This window comes from Melanotaenia boesemani, chromosome 13, assembly GCF_017639745.1.
Source record: "Melanotaenia boesemani isolate fMelBoe1 chromosome 13, fMelBoe1.pri, whole genome shotgun sequence".
Lineage (NCBI taxonomy): Eukaryota > Metazoa > Chordata > Actinopteri > Atheriniformes > Melanotaeniidae > Melanotaenia > Melanotaenia boesemani.
In genome coordinates this window covers 35,053,334-35,074,829 of record NC_055694.1, presented here as the reverse complement: position 1 = coordinate 35,074,829, position 21,496 = coordinate 35,053,334, and the positions used below count along the sequence as shown (strand labels likewise).

The window sequence follows — 21,496 nt, the reverse complement described above, 5'->3', positions numbered from 1 at the left end:
TTCCCAGAAGTGGTCGCCAAGACAACATCAAGACCAGACACCATCCTCACGTCAGTAGCATCCAAGCAGTTAATTCTGGAGCGCCCTGTGCTGTGGGTGGACCGGAGGGCAACGTACTCCGAGCAGTGGAGGAGTGCCGGAGCACTAGGTTTGCCCATGCTACGACACGTATGACTTCTGTCGAGTCTGCAGCTTTTCAGCTAGGGTACGTCTTACACCATATGACGCTGTAATAATTTAGATGTGGTTCAAATAGAGACATGTACAGGGTTAGGAGAGCTTCAAGAAATATTCCAACATATTTTAATAAATTATTTATTAGACACTCATTGTGTTTATATATATATATATATATATATATATATATATATATATGTGTGTGTGTGTGTGTGTGTGTGTGTGTGGTTGTGTGAGTATAGATGAACAATTCGTCTACATATATACATACACCTCATACACTCAGATCTACCAGAGGTGGCTTGAATCTTGGAGCTGCTGCTCACCTTCTTGGCCTCACAATCACTACTGTAATCCAGGTCAAGGGTTTGCTTTTGGCCTCTCATACGTGCTTGCTGGAGTTGTACATGCCAAATGTTCTCAGGTTTGGCCCAAAATATGTATTGTAGTTCAGTGTGTTTCACAATGAACATTCAGAATTTGTGGAAAGCTGAAAAGTTCAGTCTGTCTCATTAGGACTGTGATTTAAGCCTGTTGTTGGACAGCTTGCAGAATATTTATCCTTGATATTTCTGTTGTTTTATCTATGAATAAATGTTTACCTGAATTTCTTTGTTTAGGTCAGATTGTTAAATAATGTCATGTGGTCTGTGAGCGGCTCGTATGAGCAAGGACGCCCCCAAGGGGTGGCCAGGGGTGGCCAGTGCCCCCCTGAACAAAAAGCTGGCCACCCCACTGGCCACCCCAGAAAATATTGTATTTTTATTTAAATTTTTTTTTTTTTTTTTTTTTTTTTTTTTTTTTTTTTTTTACTATTAACACGGCACAGCACACTTTGTTTATATTTGAATGTCAAACTATTTCAAAAGCTAATAAAAAAGTAAATAAAAAGTATTTTAATCAGGCACACAGAGGGCACCTCACATGTAGGGTCCTACTGAAAGGGCCTTAGAGCGAGGACACCGAAGCGGGAAGATCAAAGAGCGATGTTGCCACTGGTAATAGAAAGGACACAATCAGCTCTATAAAAGACTTGTCAGTAAGTATATGATAAAACCACAAGTACTTCAGTTTAATGGTTTTCTGCCAAGTGTTGGTGGGGTTTAAATAATTACAGGGATGATGGCTAGCGCTAACATGTGGATGTAGATGACCTGGAATGAATGGCAATATAGTTACCTTTACATGCGCTAATGCTACGAAGCTAACGTTAGCCAATGTTCAGCAAATCAAGCCATTCATAAGTTAACGTTTGTACACGTTAGGTAGTTAATAACATTATTAACCTTATCTTCGTTAGATGGAGAACATTTCTAACAACCTTGTTAGCTGTCTGAATGCCACTGCCCAGCCAGCTAACATTATAAAGAATTTGCTATAACAGCGTCATGATTTAATTAGTCACTGTGTGCTAACATTATGTCATTTTGCAGACAATGAAGAGAAAGTCTTCCAAAGATATTACCTCCTTCTTCTCTAAGAGACAGACAGTTACAGGATAGCAGCACAGAGCAAATGCTAGTCAGCCAGAGAAAGAATCAGAGAGAATGACACTGTGGCTACACCTGGAGGCAACTTAAGCCAACCGCAAATGTTTCCCTGACTTCTACGGACGTCAGTTGTACTAGATTTATTTCTCAGAACAATATCACAGAGTTGATCGAATCCTAGACCTTTTCTTGGAGTATAACATTATAGTCCTTGTGTTTCTTCGTTAACTGTTATTTGTTTATTACTCCAGCTTTAGCTTATAATATTGAGAGTGTAGTGCTGTGTTGACAAGAATTTCTCCTCTGGGGATGAATAATAATAATAGTTAAAATGATATCCTGATGTTGTAATCTGGGGGCTGTAGTAACACTCAGAGACTAAATCATCTTATAGAAACAGCAGGCTCTGTTTATGATGATCAATATCTTTTACATTAGAGGGCTCAGAAAAGCTGGATCCCAACCAGCCCAGGCCTCCAGGTAGTGGACCTGCTCATGGACCAGTAGGTGAGGATGATGTTTTCCTGGTGGTAGAATTGATGTTTAGCAGTTCTGAAAGAAGGTCTTGTCATTATATTTTTTTTATAATAATGACGGCTTTTCTCTGTTGTTCTAGACATGTCCCAGTCACGAGCAGATGGACCAAAACAGCCATATCTAAAGGTTTACCCTTGGAACGTGTACAACGACAGGAGACGGGGCTTCAACTACAAGTGGTTCTCCATTCATAAGTGGTTGGAGTATAATAATTTCCATGTTTACTGCTTATTGGTCACACAGATCCCTGAGTGAGTGAGTGAGTGAGTGAGTGAGTGAGTGAGTGAGTGAGTGAGTGAGTGTTTGCCCTCTCTTTGCCATTTTGCCCTGTAATTTTGTCTTTGGTCACAAATATCGATAAAATAAACACATGAGAATGTAAATAAATGCAAATTGATAATAAATGTGCAATCTAATGGAGAGAAGAGTCAGTGTGCTGATGTTCATTAAGGTTGTTTGAGTAGGTCAACACTGTAGTTGCCATATACATTGAGAGGAACAAGTCTGTTCAGATATGCCCAAAATGTCCCTCCCCATATACCATTATGGGATAATATAATATTATTATATTACCCTGTATGGCATGCCCCCAGACCCCCTAGCTGAATTTGGTCCCCCACCCACACAACCAAGGCTGTAATAAATGAAAATAGCCTTCCCTATATAATGGCAGATAATTTCATTTAGTCTTTTTCTAGGAACACTTCTGATCAGAAGTTCTTATGTGCCAAAAGCTCAAACTGACCCACTTCATGTTTTTGTTCAGCAGACTACATGGACTTGTGTAGTTACGCATCGCAGACTTAACAACCTTTGGCCACCCCGCTATTTTCTCTGGCCACCATATGGCCACCCCTAAAAAAAATCTCTGTGGGCATCCCTGCGTATGAGTTGCTTTCAGGTCCCACAGGGGTCAAACCGTACAAGGCGAAGTGTTATTTCCATTTCAACCACTAGAGAGCAGCGCGCGGCTGAACAGAGAAGATGAAAGCGAAGAAGAAGAAATGCGGAAGTGCGCGTGATGTAAACAATCCAGTCACTGAGCCGATTTCAAAGAAAACCCCCAGTTTAAAGTCCTTTTCGGTAATATTTATTTAACTTTAATAAGTTCACGTGATTGTGGTGTAGGTAATTTAGGCTGAAATTCACGATTTTAATTCGTTCACGCAATGTTTTCACTCAGGAATCTAACGGGTTTTGTGACAAAAGGCAGTAGGGACGTTCAGATGCCTTTTAACTAGCTAACATTTACCCCTGCATCTGTGTAAACGAGACTGACAACCAGCATTGTGTTTTGGGGTTATTCCTGTTATAGTGGCCATCCGAGTGCGGCCAACATGCCGTATCTAGGCGGTGAGGAGACGGTGAGGGAGCTGAAGAGAGCTCTGTCCAACCCCAACATCCAGTCCGACGCTCTGCGCTACAGAAACATCATCTTCAAAGTCATCAGGTAGCCTCCATCCACTCTGTCCGTGTACCTGCAGGCCCACGATGATTCCTCTCTGTGCCAAGGCCAGAAACTCTCAGCTAGGCTGAGTCGCACTAAATGAAACCTCATCTCAAACCAAGCTGTGGCCATTTTATTTCAAGTGACTGAGGTGTTTTTCTTTATGCTAATTCGTATCTACATTTGCATCTCTTCCTCGATCCCTCCATGGACACTTCAAGTGTGGGCCACAAAGTCACTAGTTCATTTCAAATGTTGATATAATTTTGTCTGTTTTTATAAACGTTTCTTTTGAGAGCAGGGGTGAGATCCACCAGCGTAGCTACAGGAAGCCAGGCTGTATGAGGAAAGCCTCGCTTGAACTAACACCAGCTCTGAATTAAGGCTCAAGCTGTTCCAATAACACATTTAAGCTGCATCTAGTTGAGCTAATCCAAGCGAGGCTTACATAGCCTGGCTATGTGGGAGGTCCTGAGGAACATAGGAAGCCCTGATGAGTGGATGGTGGAAAAGAGGAGCAGCAGGAAAAGAGAGCAAACCGAGAGCTTCATTTTCTCAGCAGCTGAACAAAGAAAGCTGATAGAGATCAGAGACGTGCGGTGGGTTCATGGCTGGTGAGGCACCGACTCCTCTGGAGTCACATTTACATTGTAAGAACAAAAAGAGCTTCTTATTTCACTATTCATCCACCAGCATGAAACTACGCCCCCTTGAGGTGAGACAGAGTACTGCTGCCTCACCTGCTGACTTTTCTCGGCGATTTATTGTAGATCAGCAGGAATAATTCTCTCACACACACATTAAAGACATTACACACACGGTGGAGAGTCATGGTGTATAACACATATTTCTGTAACATTCATGCTGGATATGCTGAGGACCAGAAACGCATCATGAACCCAGTTTGTACTGGATCACCAGTCAGAGGAGGCCCAGCTCACCACGGCCTCACCCGGGATTTCTGCCCTGGATCTGATCCAGTGATCCTCAAATTCAGAGATTTTTATGTAGATTCATACTGAAAATGCATTTTAACACAGATCAGTGGAAAATATTCATATTTATTTGTGTACTTTTTCATCCTGACGCCTCTCCTGACGCACGTCACTGCTGTCAGTTGTTGATTCACCTTCCTGGTTTATTTCTGGTTCCTCTTGTTATAAATCTGTTTACATAAACAGCTGAATTGTCTCTGTGTGTACTGGTCCTGTTCAATTTATTAATAACCCAGTAATCAATATGCATCATCTTCGTGATTATCATGCGACCTACATTAACTCTGCACTGTTACATCAACTGCAGCTTAAAAATGTAAATAAAAACATTTGATCACAAAAAAAAGAATAATTAACGTGATCCATTTTAAACTAATTAGAAATCTTTTTAGAACCCACAAACCTCCTCCTGAAAGCCTGAGAGCTCTTCAGACCTCAGTGCTTTGCATAAGATGTGTCCAACACATTTCTCTGAGAAGCTGCAGTCATGGCATCTAATGCAGAAGTCCTGACTCATCATCTTTTCATTCACATGCAACTCCTCATCCTCCTCCTTAATCCCAGGGTGATGTCACAGGGTGTGAACGTGTCAGACCTGTTCAGTGAGATGGTGAAGGCTTGTGCCACCGTAGATGTTGTCCAGAAGAAACTGGTGTATGTCTTCCTGTGTTCCTACGCCACTTTAAACCCGGAACTGTCCCTGCTGGTCATCAACACGCTGAGGAAAGACTGCCAGGACCCGAATCCCATGGTCCGCAGTCTGGCCCTGAGGAACATGAGCAACCTCAGGTGAGCTGTGACACGTTCGTCTGAGTGAAAGTTGCCATGACAACCGGTGATTGGTTTCTGACTGTGTGTGGTAGGTTGCCCAGCCTGGTGGAGTATGTGGAGCAGCCTCTGGCAGCAGGACTGAGAGACAGAGCCGCTTGTGTGCGCCGGGTGGCTGTGCTCGGCTGGGCCAAACTGCACAATCTCCAACCAAACTCTGACATAGGTGGGACCATGGCTCTGGATGTCATTCTGGTTTGAAGTCAAATGTCTTCTGTCAAGAGTGTTTCTGCTGCAACCCCGTCCAAAGGAGCCAGTCTCCGTTCTTATTCATTCTTTTTCTAGTTGTTCTGTCCTGAACTTTAATATTTAACTTGCTAACTGAGACGTGTAGCGCTTGAGGATTATTTAGCAGTTTCTCTGAGGAAAGCACCGCCTGGTCTGGCTTGGACGTCCACTCCTTGGCACTGTGTTCACCAACACATAAATGCTTAATTTAGCTTTCACACATTGTTTCTATATTCTTGCGAAACAAATAATGACATAGTGCAGCATGTGATGTGCTATTGTTCCTCTGAGGCTGCGCTGGACACCACATCCTTTTAACCCTTTAATGCCTGATCCAAGAAATACTGGATACAAACTGAAGTCTTAATTTGGCTTTTTAACAGAATCTAATTTGCAGATATGTGTGGCAAATATTTGTTTGGTATGTCAGTATCAGGTTTGAGCAAAGTTTTTACCATGCGGTGTCAGACGGGGTTAGGGTTGAGGGTGAAGACCTGGAAAAGGCCAGCAGATACATAAAACCTGCAGATCTGAGGCTGGTGTAAGCTCCTCATGTCTCTAGTCTGGAGTTAATGTGTGTTTATCCAGCTGCTGGTGTCTGTTGCCATTGTTCAGATATCATCTTCTTTCATTCATCAACTTATTCAATGATAAAAATGGTAAAAAGCTTCTTTTTTAATTTGAGCTCAGGTTCTGAGGGGACTGATTATTTCCCAAATTAACACTGATGGTGTTAAACATCTGCACTGCGTTTACTCCACGTCCATGTCCGCCTGTTTGATTCTCCCAGACGCCACTGTGGTGAACGAGCTGTACAACCTGCTCAGGGACCCGGACCCTGTGGTGATGGTGAACTGCCTCCGAGCCCTGGAAGAGATCCTGAAGGAGGAAGGGGGAGTCGTCATTAACAAACCCATCACCCATCACCTTCTCAACAGGTCGGTGCTTAATCAGGGCGTAGCTGGAAATGGTAAATGGTAAATGGTCCGTATTTATATAGCGCTTTACTGTACCTGGGATGATACCCAAAGCGCTTTACATTATACATCACATTCACCCATTCACACACACATTCACACACTGATGGCGGAAGCTTCCATGCAAGGCGCTCAACCACGACCCATCAGGAGCAATTAGGGGTTCGGTGTCTTGCCCAAGGACACCTCGACATGAACTCAACTTGGCCAAGGATCGAACCGGCAACCCTCAGGTCACAAGATGACCGCTCTACCTTGCTGAGCCATGCCGCCCCCTGCAACTTAAATCTGTCGAAAGAAGTAGAGGAGCAAGATGACACTGGATTCAAGTGATTGAAGATTATATTCATGAGTTCAGTTTAATATGAAGAGAGAGAAGAAGATGGGTGACACTCATGTGGAATGTTTTCATGGTATTTTGTGTATTTTGTGAGCTTTAATGTGCAGGACTGAGCCTGTTTCTCTGTGTTTAAAAACAGCCATTCATCTTCATTCCGCTTATTAAATCATCGTAGCAGATTGCTTCCCGTTAGATCCAATGTCATTAGGAAAGCATCTCAGACAGGAAGGACCAGACTGGGAGATAGATCGGTCTTTGTATGGGTGGGAGGCGATATCCAATCACATCAGAAGATCTGTGTTATAAGACTTTATGACTTCTTCTTCATCTCTGTGGCAACAAGTTTGTTTGAAGTCTGTCTTCCTCAAGGTTTGTGGTTACTGAAGATTTCATCAAACTAAAGAAAATAATGGAGATGTGTGGAGCTCTTTACAGCATCTTTGGTATTTCAGAGGATATTTCCAGCAGCAGAGTTGAGTATGTGGAGCTGAATCAAAGAAAACACAAATCCAGATCATTATCTGTAAAGAAATATAAAAATATCTTCAGAATTAAATGGTAAAAATACAAACTTTCTTTGGTCATCAGTAAGTTTCAGAGTCGTAAAGTTAAAGCTGAAGCTAGAAAGCGATTCATGAGGGACGTCTGTGTGGACTGGGGCGCAGAGCTGACTGAGCTGAGGGTCACGCTGTGGTGCAGAGTCAAGCTCAGACCAGATACTCATTTAAAGTCTACAACCTGTTTGTGTTATATGCTGAGATGTTTGCCTTTGAACCATTTAAAACTGCTGGAGATGAAGCACTGGAACTTTAAAGAGGTGATCTCATATAGCTGGAGGACGTCAAAGTTTCTCCAGCCAAAAGTTAACGAAGCAAGACGACAGACGACAAGGAATTGTTGCTGGGTCGTTTACATGTCAGAGTTTCCCTGGGAAAGATCCTGTAGACCACCTCTTCCTCATGAACTCTCTTTGGATGAGAGCTTCTGATCTGTGATTGAAATGTGTGTCTCACCCCCGCAGGCTGAAAGACTGTGACATTTGGGGCCAGTGTGAGGTGCTGAGGGTCCTCCAGCGCTACCATCCCCAGTCCGAGGACGAGCTCTTTGACATCCTGTCCCTGCTGGACACCTCCCTGATCAGCTCTCATCCTCCGGTCATGGCCGCCACCCTCAGCCTCTTCTTGAGCCTCAGCTCCGGCCTGCCCGCTGTCAGCTTGGCGGCCCTCCAGCGAGTCTGCGGACCCCTGCTGGCTGCTTGTGGGAGTGGGTCGAGAGAGATGAAGTTTGCTGCTCTCTGCCACATACAGGTCAGTACCAATGATCTAAGTATGGAGGTAGAGGGTGTTGAAGATGAAATGATTCAGGGGCAAAATATGCTTTAGTGCTTAAGTGCAGGGACCACCAGCTCCGGTCCTTATTATTATTATTATATTATTATTATTAGGTATTAGATGTTCCTCTACTGCAACGCCCGTTTCAAATGAAATGGATCTCCAACAGCTTGTTGCCACGTTCTGCAGAAATCTGTTAATGACCCGTTCACTTGAATCAGCTCTGATACTTGCAGGACTCCGGCCCTCAAGGACCGGACTTGGTGATCCCTGCTTTAGTGGGGGTTCACTGTGTTCCGTGGTTTATCCAAAGCTGTGGAAGATTTTTTTGTACCCTTCTACCTTAAAAAAAAGTCCAGCTGATTTGAAGTAAATAAAGGAGTTAACTGGACATTGTGGTCTGTGGGACAAATGTCCTCCCAGCGGATGCATGAGTAAGTTTTCAGATGAAAGTGTGTGTGTCTTGCTGTAGTTGCTGTTGCGTTCCGTACCTGGCCTGATGGCGGCGCACTACAAGCGTTTCTTCTGCGGCTACGCTGAGCCGGCCTTCATCAAGCAAAGGAAAATGCAGGTGATGCCGGTTTGTCTTCATGCTGGTGCATGTTTTTATTCTGAACAGTTCTCTGCAGGTTGTTTCACCAGTGAAGATTCTCTGTGAAACCTTTCCAGCACGCTCCCACTAAAACCATAAAAGATGGAACTCTCTGTCTCTGTCCTGCTTGTGGCTCAGAAGGAGACACTGGATGAGGAGATGAAACTGGTGATGCTCGGGTGTATCCTGTTGATGTTGTTTTCACCATCTTCATTACAAACGTCTTTGAAAACACAGTTTAAAACACTGTCAAGGCTCAATTATTATTATACATTATACAAAAACAAACCAAACCTGAACAAAAATGCTGACTCTGCATATTTTTTTAGATCGGCGTTCCCATGTCAGGTGAAAGACGTGTATCCAGCATCTTTTGGCTTTCTTACCAGTTTAATAAAGGGGGAAAAGCAGGAGGCTATCAAGCTTTGTTGGGATGTGTCCAGGGATGAATCCACCCGCACGGAGCAGGAAACTCAGAGTGACTGCTTGTTTTTACTCAGAAGGAAAGAGACTGAATGGGGCTAAGCTGTACCTTCTCTAATCCCTTGGTTAGCTTCTAGGGCTGTCTACCTCATCATGAACGAGAAAAATCTCAGCATGAATATTGCTTGTGGATTTGCAGACCTGACTTTGAGGTGCTTTGATAAGACTCTTAGCATTTTCATTCTGGTTGTTGTCTGATTCATCACCGATCGTCCAACTCAAAGCCTGAACATGAATGATGGTTGTGTGTTTGTAGCTGCTCTCAGACGGATGTTTTCATGTTTTTAACCTGCAGTACTAAACCACTGCTGTTTTCAGGTACTGGTGGAACTGGTGAACGATGAGAACGTTGCGATGTTACTGGATGAGCTGAAGGGATACTGCACTGATGTCAACACGGACACAGCACAGGCTGCAATCACGGCTATAGGTGAACACACACCTGTTACCTGGCAGCAATGGCTGCTTATGTACAGCTGCATCATTCAGAATCTACCATTCTTTCTGTGCACACTCATTAGTGCACGTCATACCAATTACAGACAGTTACTAGACAAAGACTTTTGTCATTTCTCTAAGCAGAAATAGTTCTCCAGCATCCTGGAAGGACTTTCCAGGAATAGTTCTCCAGCATCCTGGAAGGACTTTCCAGGAATAGTTCTCCAGCATCCTGGAAGGACTTTCCACAGGCTAGTTGTACCCTGGTAAAAGGGGAGTATGGAGGAAGCAAAGATTGATAAAACCTTGGTTCATATTGAGCCGCTCTAACCTGCAGGGCTCTGTGAAAACTCGGCTCGTCCTGCTGCCCTTTCAGTTCCACACATAGAGAACATGCAGTTACAGAAGTATACATGGAAAACTAGGCCTACAGTCAGACTAATCCTCCATTACAATACTACGGTACATTGGCACAGTCATGTACTGAAACATATATTTACTTACAGTATACTGTGGTACTAGTATACTCGTATAGTCATACAGTAATTTAATGTCAAAATTTACATACTGTTGTCAAAAACGGTAATTATCTGTTGTCTGCTCTAAATCTTGGGGTCATGGTGGACACAGTGAATCTCCTGATGTTTGGTTGTACTCTTTGTCCGGCCTCCCTCCTGCTCATACCATGGACAAGAACAATCACAGTAGCTCTGATTTCATCAGTTATTACTGGTCTTTGTCTTCGCTGACCACCTCGACCACCTCTCACACAAACTCCTCCTCTTAGATTTCTATCCATCGTAGCGCCAGACCAGCGCTCTCTGAGCTGGCTTATATATGTTCCCTCACATCATCAGCCACAAGTGGGATCAATTTTGAGTTGTTGTGTTCAGCCGGTGACACCTGTGCTTTAAATGTGTTTGACTTTTGCCACCTGTGCTCACCATTATGCAACACAGGTGCATCACAATGAAAACATGTTGGCAAGTCGTGTCTAAACACGGGAAAAGTGCTGATGGTTTGGCCAAAAGCGGCTTCAGTCAGTGGGTTCAGGCAGCAGGGTTTAGGGCATTAGCAGTTGAGAAAAACTGTAATAACAAGCATAACCATCACTGACTGACTCATAACTCAGCTTTCACTGGAAAAGCAGATTTAAACTTCACTGGTATAACAGAAGGAAATAAAGCACAGGATGGGTTTCTGTGGTTGAAACAGATGACCTGCTTTCTCACTTCCTGTTTTCTTCTGTGGGTTCTGTGGATTGCGTGCAGGTCGTATCGGACGAAGCTACAGTGACAGGTGTCTGAAGATCCTCACCGAGCTGCTCCACCTCAAACAGGATCACATCACTTCTGGTAAAACTCAGTCCTGACGCCACACACCCTCCACACAAGGCCTGACTGTCATCCTGTCACATCTGTCATCTCAACAACTTTCTACCATCCTTTCCCACAGCGGTGGTGCAGACCATGCGGGACCTGGTCTGGGTGTGTCCTCAGTGCAGTGACACAGTGTGTTGTGCTCTGGAGGGCTGTGAGGAAACGCTGACAGACAGCCAGGTTAGATCTCTGATAAACCCGCTGCTGCACCTGCACGCTGCCAGCAGGCCATGTCATTAACCATTTACAGGAGATTTTATTGCTCAAACCGACACCCCACGATGACGTGGATTTATTAACTGGGGGTTATTATGAGCAGTTGTGCTCACTGCTTCTTGGAAAGCTGAATCTGAGTTTAAGCCAGCCTGATGTCATGTGATGTTGTTTATGATGTAACATTGAACCTTCTGTTTTAGGGATTTGCAGTGATTGCATTAGATCGGTTTTCCCTCTTTTCCCTGGAAAGACAGGAAGACCAAAAGAAAGAGTTCCGTCTCTAAAAGGGTAAAAAAATAAAGGAGTAAATTCATGCATGAACACATTAAGAAAAATAAGAAAAACCTGAAAGCAGTTTTATTCATTTTCAGTTTTTTTTTATGTATTATGTTTATGTCATGTGTTTATTTTTAAATGAAGATTTAAAAGAGTGTATTAATTTGCCATGCTCCCATATGCAACCTGATTGGCTCAGAGCACAAGGAGGAAACAGGGAAACAGACTCAGGTCAAACCTGATTGGCTCAGAGCACAAGGAGGAGACAGGGAAACAGACTCAGGTCAAACCTGATTGGCTCAGAGCACAAGGAGGAAACAGGGAAACAGACTCAGGTCAAACCTGATTGGCTCAGAGCACAAGGAGGAAACAGGGAAACAGACTCAGGTCAAACCTGATTGGCTCAGAGCACAAGGAGGAGACAGGGAAACAGACTCAGGTCAAACCTGATTGGCTCAGAGCACAAGGAGGAGACAGGGAAACAGACTCAGGTCAAACCTGATTGGCTCAGAGCACAAGGAGGAGACAGGGAAACAGACTCAGGTCAAACCTGATTGGCTCAGAGCACAAGGAGGAGACAGGGAAACAGACTCAGGTCAAACCTGATTGGCTCAGAGCACAAGGAGGAGACAGGGAAACAGACTCAGGTCAAACCTGATTGGCTCAGAGCACAAGGAGGAGACAGGGAAACAGACTCAGGTCAAACCTGATTGGCTCAGAGCACAAGGAGGAGACAGGGAAACAGACTCAGGTCAAACCTGATTGGCTCAGAGCACAAGGAGGAGACAGGGAAACAGACTCAGGTCAAACCTGATTGGCTCAGAGCACAAGGAGGAGACAGGGAAACAGACTCAGGTCAAACCTGATTGGCTCAGAGCACAAGGAGGAGACAGGGAAACAGACTCAGGTCAAACCTGATTGGCTCAGAGCACAAGGAGGAGACAGGGAAACAGACTCAGGTCAAACCTGATTGGCTCAGAGCACAAGGAGGAGACAGGGAAACAGACTCAGGTCAAACCTGATTGGCTCAGAGCACAAGGAGGAGACAGGGAAACAGACTCAGGTCAAACCTGATTGGCTCAGAGCACAAGGAGGAGACAGGGAAACAGACTCAGGTCAAACCTGATTGGCTCAGAGCACAAGGAGGAGACAGGGAAACAGACTCAGGTCAAACCTGATTGGCTCAGAGCACAAGGAGGAGACAGGGAAACAGACTCAGGTCAAACCTGATTGGCTCAGAGCACAAGGAGGAGACAGGGAAACAGACTCAGGTCAAACCTGATTGGCTCAGAGCACAAGGAGGAGACAGGGAAACAGACTCAGGTCAAACCTGATTGGCTCAGAGCACAAGGAGGAGACAGGGAAACAGACTCAGGTCAAACCTGATTGGCTCAGAGCACAAGGAGGAGACAGGGAAACAGACTCAGGTCAAACCTGATTGGCTCAGAGCACAAGGAGGAGACAGGGAAACAGACTCAGGTCAAACCTGATTGGCTCAGAGCACAAGGAGGAGACAGGGAAACAGACTCAGGTCAAACCTGATTGGCTCAGAGCACAAGGAGGAGACAGGGAAACAGACTCAGGTCAAACCTGATTGGCTCAGAGCACAAGGAGGAGACAGGGAAACAGACTCAGGTCAAACCTGATTGGCTCAGAGCACAAGGAGGAGACAGGGAAACAGACTCAGGTCAAACCTGATTGGCTCAGAGCACAAGGAGGAGACAGGGAAACAGACTCAGGTCAAACCTGATTGGCTCAGAGCACAAGGAGGAGACAGGGAAACAGACTCAGGTCAAACCTGATTGGCTCAGAGCACAAGGAGGAAACAGAGAAACAGACTCAGGTCAAACCTGATTGGCTCAGAGCACAAGGAGGAGACAGGGAAACAGACTCAGGTCAAACCTGATTGACTCAGAGCACAAGGAGGAGACAGGGAAACAGACTCAGGTCAAACCTGATTGGCTCAGAGCACAAGGAGGAGACAGGGAAACAGACTCAGGTCAAACCTGATTGGCTCAGAGCACAAGGAGGAGACAGGGAAACAGACTCAGGTCAAACCTGATTGGCTCAGAGCACAAGGAGGAGACAGGGAAACAGACTCAGGTCAAACCTGATTGGCTCAGAGCACAAGGAGGAAACAGGGAAACAGACTCAGGTCAAACCTGATTGGCTCAGAGCAAATCTGGTTGGAAAAGCAAAAGCTTCCTTTAAATAAGAAGGAAAAAAAGTAAAGGAATAAGCCAAAGTTATGGGACAAGAATGAATAAATAACATTATACAAGTTGAAATATGAGAACATAAATGTTTCATCTCATAATAAAAACAGAACTATGTGCATTAATAAAAGAACAGGTAAATGTGAAAGCACCGTATTGGATGTTTTAGTAGTTCTTGGCTCATCTATAATTATCTATATTCCCTTCATTCTACTTTTATGTTACAGTGTTTGGACTTTGTGACGTGGTCACTGCAGAGCTGTGATAAAGTAGTGCTGTTTATGAGGGAAGAGCTCAGATAACAGAAGCTGATCGCTGTTTGCATGCGACTCCTGCGTCACTGCTGGTTGGACCTGTTTGAGTGGAACTGCATGATCAGGGCGATGCTGTCAGGAAGCACAGCTGCTCCTCCATGAAGTCAACAGACTTCTTGTGTGACTACAGTCGCTTTAAATGTAGCTGCCATCATTATTTTTGATGGTAAAAAACGCAGCTCGTGTTTTGACCTGTGAAAGGATCAGGGCTCTGCTGGTAGCCGTGGGAATATAAACAGTGGTGGGCTCAAAAATATGAAGGAGACCCAATGCCTTCAGTAAGCTCCCGTTAAAGAAAGAATCATTAGAAACGGGCTCTCGCTGCATTTATCAGATTCTTTGTGTAATTATCTGTCTCTTGTTTTCATGCTGTATTCACCAGGTTAGCCAACGCTACGAGTCTAAATTGATCCAGTCTGAAGGTCACATGAGCTACTTACTGCTGACAAAGCTAGCAGCTACTATCCATCTAGGACAGGCATGTCAAACTGGTCCAGCAAAGGGCCGTGTGGCTGCAGGTTTTTGTTCCAGCCAGCCAAGAGCACACAGTTTGACCAATCAGCTGTCTGAAGACTGAGATCAGTTGATTGAATCAGTCAAATCTGGTGTGCTGCTGCTTGGTTGGAACAAAAACCTGCAGCCACACGGCCCTTTGCTGGACCAGTTTGACATATGTGATCTAGGATATTGTACAGACTCTGGACCAACCCAGAAAGCCGTTAAGAAAGATTTGCTGCATATAATTACAGAATGAATGTATGTACGCACATGAGTGCACTAACATTTAGAGGCAAAACTAAGCCAATTCATTCAGAGGCTTTTGAAAGCCCCATCTTTTCTTTTTCATCAGAAAAAAATCCTCTTTCAGTTCTGTCATATCAGGACATAAAAAATTCTCTGGTCCTGATCAGGTTTTTATCATGTAGGTAACAAAAACTAAGTCAAATGCAGAAGCAGCCAACTACAAAAGCCTTATTGCATCTAACCTGGCTGGTGGAGGCAGCCAGGTGCTGCTAATCAAATGCACTTGGCTAATTGATCATCACCTCTCTGCAAGCAGGCATTTATGCACTTTGCTGGTCTGCAACGTTCACGTGTGCCAAGAAGGAAAGACATCAGCACCGATCTCAGAGAAGTTGCTGCTCATCAATCTGAAAAGGTCACAATGAAAAAGATCATTTACAAGTGGAAAACATTCAGGAGTGGACGTCCCAGCAAGTTCATCCCAAAGTCAGACGGGCAGTGTTCAGAGAAACCATCTCCACCTCAGACTCTCCACCCTTACAGCATGGAGTCCAGTTAGAAAAAGTCTAAACCAGTATGGCTTGTTGGGAAGGGTTGGAGGAGGGAAAAGGACATGACAGCACGGCTTAGGTTAGCAAAGCTGCATCTGAACAAATCACAAGACTTCTGGAACAAGGTCCTCCGGACAGACCGGACCAGAGTGGACATGTTAGCTCAGAGTAAGCAGCATGTGGAGAAAACCAGGGGAGCAAATAAAACACCTTACACCAGCTATAAAGCTTGGTGGTCATGGCTGATGATCTGGGCTTATCTTGCTGCAACCCTCATGGAACTGAAGCAGCTATGTAGAGAAGAATGGATCCGCATTCCTTCACCTTAACACCAGAGACTAAAAACATCATAACGCCGCTAAAGCTGGTCCTACAAGCAGGAGGCATACCAGTTTCTTCTGCTACTACTACTGTTTATTTTTAGTTTAATAATTACAGCGTAATATTTATTTTTCAGCTGGTAAGAACTAAATAATTAATACCTTTGAAAAGGTCACAACAAAAGTCTAATTTATTGATTTGCCAGCTGATCTTTAATCCAGCTTCACTCTTTATGCTGAGTGCCATGAAACCTGTTGAGTAAAAACCTCACGTCCTTCTTCCAACAGGGCAAGCAGGCCTTGTTGTGGCTGCTGGGCGTGTACGGCGAGCGAGTCTCTGGCGCTCCCTACACCTTAGAGGTGTTCATCGATGGCGTAAGGACCGAGGCTTTTCTGGGCGTCAAGATGGAGCTGCTGACCGCCACCATGAGACTGTTTCTGTGTCGGCCTGCTGAGACACAAGACATGCTGGGAAGACTGCTGCACTACTGTATAGGTGTGTGTGTGTGTGTGGTGTGTGTGTGTGTGTGTGTGTGTGTGCTGATGATGGCGATTATCACTTGTGTTTTCCAGAGGAGGAGACAGACATGTGTGTGCGGGACCAGGCGTTTCTCTACTACCGCCTGTTGCATTGTGGGATGGAAGAGACACGAAAGGTCCTTCAAGGTCGGAAATCAGATCCTTCTCTGGGTGTTTTGATTGGCCGTCCAGCTGAGCCCATCAGCCAATGGGCATGCAGCTTTAACACCCTGCAGCCTCTGAGGCATGGCACTGAGTCAGCCAGCAGGGGAAGCCCTGAACATGTGGCCCCCAAACTCAAGCCAAGCTCAGACCTGTGCAACACACTGGACTGTAGCCAGACTGAGACGGCTCATCCTGGTGAGTAATAACAGCCTGCTTTTCATCTGATAGTCAGTGATGAGGCTTTTAACACTGCCATGATGGAGAGAATCACAGGCAGTTAATGAGAGTTACTGCATCTGCGATAACTGACACAGGACTACTGTTTATTGTTTTGTCCCTGTTTTCTTTGGGGTAGTTAGTGGGAAATGTGGCTGACTAAAGGGCCATCACGGGTTTCTTTCTGTCCTTTCCAGGCTCAGACTGGGCCGGTCAGCATTCAGACTCCTCCCCCCTCTCTTTATCCGTCTCTCCGGCTGTCAGCCCCGAGGAGTTCGAGCGACTGTGGCTGCAGCGACAAGGTAATAACACTGGAGGAGGATGCTTTCCTTTTACTGGGCAGGAGTTGTGGTTCATAGAAGCTCACAGACCTGCCTAAAGAACTTTTTTTTTTTTGGCAGAGCAGCTGCAAACATAAATCATGTCCATTTTAAGGCCAAACATTGTAAACTAAAACACTAAAAGCAGTAAATAAACATTATTTAAAAAGTCTTAAAGAGTTTTAAGCACGGGATTGTGAATTAGGATCCAACATTTCATGCAATTAAGGCAAAAGGCAAAATTTTTCTTATAAGAAACAAATGAGCTTGATATTTGACTTGAATAAAATGTCAGGGTTCCAATAGAAGGCTCTAAATCATCCCATCATGCTTACATCAAGATCTGCTGGATTTGGTTATTTAAACATTAGATTTTTACACTTAACATCTGCAGGTTTTTGCAGTGTAAATGGAGGCTAGAGCTAATTGTTTGCAGTGACTGCTGGGTTTCATTTTGCCACCAGCATCTAAGACAAAAAAAAAGACAACAGCACTTGAATGCACCACAAACACCACGTCCAGCTGCCTGTTAGGATGCGCCATCTAACACCTAAAGAATGAGGAAAACGAGGTCACAGAGGGTGAAAGGCCAGCAGTCATGGCTGTAGATCCTTTCAGTGATGAAAGGAAATGATGCTGGAACTTTGGTCCAATGAAACGTATTGAGTAATGTCCAGAGATGATTAGGAACCCGGGGAGGTGGCGGTCTTGAACATTCACAGAAAATTCAGAGCTGTGCAATGAAAGCATTCCTTGCCTCTGTAAGCCTGCTTCTTTGGTGTGTGAAAGCCTTTGTGATGATGTTGCTGTTTGCTTCATTGCAAGGTGCTGACGCAGCTGAAGAGTGTGAGGACTGTGTGTGGATAGAAGAACGCATCCAGTGTCCAGCTGTGCCTCGGTGCTACCCACAAAACCTCCAGGCTGCCATGCAGCTGGTCAACATCCAGACGCTGGCCTTCACACCACCGCACACACTCCCCTGGAGGGTCTTTCTTTACACGCACACACAGCACACAGGAAACCTCCACACCCCCCGCAGCACGCTGATACTGGGGGAGCTGCTGTACGCTGGGGAGGCGGGTGAGACACGAGGAGCGTGGAAAGGCAGAGCTGATGGAGACGGGGAGGTAGAATCTGACACAGCAGCTGGTGGGCTGGGAGAGAGAGAAGATGGATGGGAAGAAGAGGAAGTAACAGTGACTCTGAAACAGCAGCCAAGAGATGCTAAAGCTCTGACGAGGTTTCTGTCAATCCTTACATCTGTCCTGCACACACTGTCCTCAGAAAAGCCCTGAATTCTTCACACAGATATTATTTATTTCTACCTGCTACAAACAGGAAGCTTACTCTGCTCAGTCAAATCCAAACACTTTTCTTTTCAAGGTTTTCCAGCACCTCATGTTGATGACTGAAAAATAAAAGTTTTGGTCACTTTGGAAACAAAAAATTGGCTCATTTTAGATCATAGAAAATACATGTTGAAAATAAAATGTACAGTTTCATAAATAAAAATCTTAGCTTGAATCTGAAGGGAACAACTCATCTCTTAAGAGTTGGGACGGGTCTACATTTACCGCGAACAGGTCTACGTTTACCGCGAACAGGTCTACCTTTACCGCGAACAGGTCTACGTTAACCGCGAACAGGTCTACGTTAACCGCGAACAGGTATACCTTTACCGCGAACAGGTCTACCTTTACCGCGAACAGGTCTACCTTTACCGCGAACAGGTCTACGTTAACCGCGAACAGGTCTACGTTAACCGCGAACAGGTCTACCTTTACCGCGAACAGGTCTACGTTAACCGCGAACAGGTCTACCTTTACCGCGAACAGGTCTACCTTTACCGCGAACGGGTCTACCTTTACCGCGAACAGGTCTACGTTAACCGCGAACAGGTCTACGTTAACCGCGAACAGGTCTACCTTTACCGCGAACAGGTCTACCTTTACCGCGAACGGGTCTACCTTTACCGCGAACAGGTCTACGCTTACCGCGAACAGGTCTACCTTTACCGCGAACGGGACGGGTTTATGTTTACTTCAAACGGGTCTACGTTTACCGCGGACGGGTTTATGTTTACTTCAAACGGGTCTACGTTTACCGCGGACGGGTTTATGTTTACTTCAAACTGGTCTACAATTACCGTGGACGGGTTTATGTTTACTTCAAACGGGTCTACGTTTACCGTGGACGGGTCTACGTTTACCGTGAACGGGTTTATGTTTACTTCAAACAGGTCTACGTTTACCGTGAACGGGTTTATGTTTACTTCAAACAGGTCTACGTTTACCGTGAACGGGTTTATGTTTACTTCAAACGGGTCTACGTTTACCGTGGACGGGTCTACATTTACCGTGAACGGGTTTATGTTTACTTCAAACAGGTCTACGTTTACCGTGAACGGGTTTATGTTTACTTCAAACAGGTCTACGTTTACCGTGAACGGGTTTATGTTTACTTCAAACGGGTCTACGTTTACCGTGGACGGGTCTACATTTACCGTGAACGGGTTTATGTTTACTTCAGACAGGTCTACGTTTACCGTGAACGGGTTTATGTTTACTTCAAACAGGTCTACGTTTACCGTGAACGGGTTTATGTTTACTTCAAACAGGTCTACGTTTACCGTGAACGGGTTTATGTTTACTTCAAACAGGTCTACGTTTACCGTGAACGGGTTTATGTTTACTTCAAACGGGTCTACGTTTACCGTGGACGGGTCTACATTTACCGTGAACGGGTTTATGTTTACTTCAAACAGGTCTACGTTTACCGTGAACGGGTTTATGTTTACTTCAAACAGGTCTACGTTTACCGTGAACGGGTTTATGTTTACTTCAAACAGGTCTACGTTTACCGTGGACGGGTTTATGTTTACTTCAAACGTGGCTACGTTTACCGTGGACGGGTTTATGTTTACTTCAAACGGGTCTACGTTTACCGTGGACGGGTTTATGTTTTCTTCAAACGGGTCTACGTTTACCGTGGACGGGTTTATGTTTACTTCAAACGGGTCTACGTTTACCGTGGACGGGTTTATGTTTACTTCAAACGGGTCTACGTTTACCGTGGACGGGTTTATGTTTACTTCAAGCGGGTCTACGTTTACCGTGGACGGGTTTATGTTTACTTCAAACGGGTCTACGTTTACCGTGGACGGGTCTACGTTTACCGTGAACGGGTTTATGTTTACTTCAAACAGGTCTACGTTTACCGTGAACGGGTTTATGTTTACTTCAAACAGGTCTACGTTTACCGTGAACGGGTTTATGTTTACTTCAAACAGGTCTACGTTTACCGTGGACGGGTCCATTTTTTTTCTCCCTGTAGCATTCCCCCTTCTATTAAAAACGGACTGTTAACATCTGGAAATGAGTCCGGCTGCTGGACCTTTGAGGGAGACATGTTGTCCATTTCTTCTCTGATGTAGCTCACCAATACTCAGTCTTCTTTGTGGTACTTTGCATTTCATGTTGTGCCAGATGTTTTCAGATCTGGACTCCAGGCAATCCAGTTCAGCACCTGAACTCTGCTACTATGAGGCCGTGTTGTTGGATCAGATGTAGTTTGTAGCTGAGCATAGTTTTACTGAACTATGCAAAGCTTTCTCTAACAAGTACCAGCATATGTTCCTCTACAACCTGCCTTCTAGCTTTGATGCAACCTTTCCAGATGTGCAAGTTTCCAGGTCCACAGATGCTGATGCACCGCTGGACCAGCGGAGATTCAGGCCCTTGAAGTGAACGCTGATACAGAGTTGGGTGGTTCCTCTTGACTTTGGACCAGAAGATGCATCGTCCCTGATTTCTTAAAAGAATTTTCAAATCTTACTTCATCTGACCAAAGAAAAATAATTTTTACTTTTTCTCAGTCTTTTAAAAGGATTGTCCTCCCAGAGAGGACGATGTTGTTTCTGGATCCTGTTCACCACACGATGCTGCTTCTTTGCCTTTTCCCAGGCTCTGTGTCCTGCTGGTGACATTAAAGATTGCATAGCTCCTGAAGATGATCACAAGGCCCTGTGTTGCTATGAAGAAGCTGTGAAACGGAGCAGAACAGTTACACTGATCATTGACACTGAACAGGAACTCTGAGCATCCTCCCTGAATTCAATATTATATACTCCTCATGCAGACCATGTCTGGTAAGATGTTCCTAACATTAAGCTGTTAAATGAACAGTCACCGTCATTTTGACCATTTTGAAATTTGCTTTTTCAATAACTTTATCAACTAAAACCATAAAGCCGGTCTGGTCCCTGATTTCTCCTGAAACTGAATTTTCTTTTTTGACGCCCACACTTTTCACGTTGAAAGGGTTTTGTTTGTGCTGCACGACTCCCTCCTCCACCCCCTTCTTTCTCCTCCTCCTCCTCCTTTTCCTTCCTCTCCTCC

The 21,496-nt window shown here is 44.8% G+C and overlaps 2 protein-coding genes and 1 long non-coding RNA gene across 3 annotated transcripts; all 3 read left to right on the top strand.

Annotated features, from left to right (window-relative positions):
• The first annotated feature begins 1,026 nt into the window (after positions 1–1,026).
• On the top strand, positions 1,027–2,719 carry LOC121651227. Its single transcript, XR_006012412.1, has 3 exons — positions 1,027–1,216; positions 2,106–2,174; positions 2,284–2,719. It is a non-coding gene; the product is annotated as an uncharacterized LOC121651227 (long non-coding RNA).
• Positions 2,720–3,146: 427 nt separating this feature from the next.
• Positions 3,147–18,623, top strand: ap4b1 (adaptor related protein complex 4 subunit beta 1). Its single transcript, XM_042003225.1, has 14 exons — positions 3,147–3,287; positions 3,520–3,654; positions 5,211–5,435; positions 5,510–5,640; positions 6,493–6,640; positions 8,041–8,326; positions 8,823–8,921; positions 9,744–9,855; positions 11,135–11,218; positions 11,319–11,422; positions 16,168–16,375; positions 16,453–16,758; positions 16,977–17,081; positions 17,925–18,623. The coding sequence occupies exons 2-14, from the start codon at positions 3,542–3,544 to the stop codon at positions 18,392–18,394; spliced, it is 2,391 nt and encodes a 796-aa protein (XP_041859159.1). The 5' UTR covers positions 3,147–3,287; positions 3,520–3,541; the 3' UTR covers positions 18,395–18,623.
• On the top strand, positions 18,589–21,196 carry LOC121651009 (DNA-directed RNA polymerase subunit beta''-like). Its single transcript, XM_042002849.1, has 5 exons — positions 18,589–18,595; positions 18,651–18,968; positions 19,019–20,157; positions 20,305–20,409; positions 21,062–21,196. Exons 1-5 carry the CDS (start codon positions 18,589–18,591, stop codon positions 21,194–21,196), a joined length of 1,704 nt encoding a protein of 567 aa, XP_041858783.1.
• The last annotated feature ends 300 nt before the right edge of the window (positions 21,197–21,496 follow it).

Coding starts and splice junctions, on each gene's coding strand:
- ap4b1 (XM_042003225.1), top strand. CDS start 3,542: ATGCCGTATCTAGGCGGTGAGGAGACGGTGAGGGAGCTGAAGAGAGCT. Junction 3,655..5,210: donor ATCATCTTCAAAGTCATCAG/GTAGCCTCCATC, acceptor CCTTAATCCCAG/GGTGATGTCACAGGGTGTGA. Junction 11,219..11,318: donor ACAGGATCACATCACTTCTG/GTAAAACTCAGT, acceptor CCTTTCCCACAG/CGGTGGTGCAGACCATGCGG.
- LOC121651009 (XM_042002849.1), top strand. Junction 18,969..19,018: donor CGAACGGGTCTACCTTTACC/GCGAACAGGTCT, acceptor AACCGCGAACAG/GTCTACCTTTACCGCGAACA. Junction 20,158..20,304: donor TTTATGTTTACTTCAAACGG/GTCTACGTTTAC, acceptor TACTTCAAACAG/GTCTACGTTTACCGTGAACG.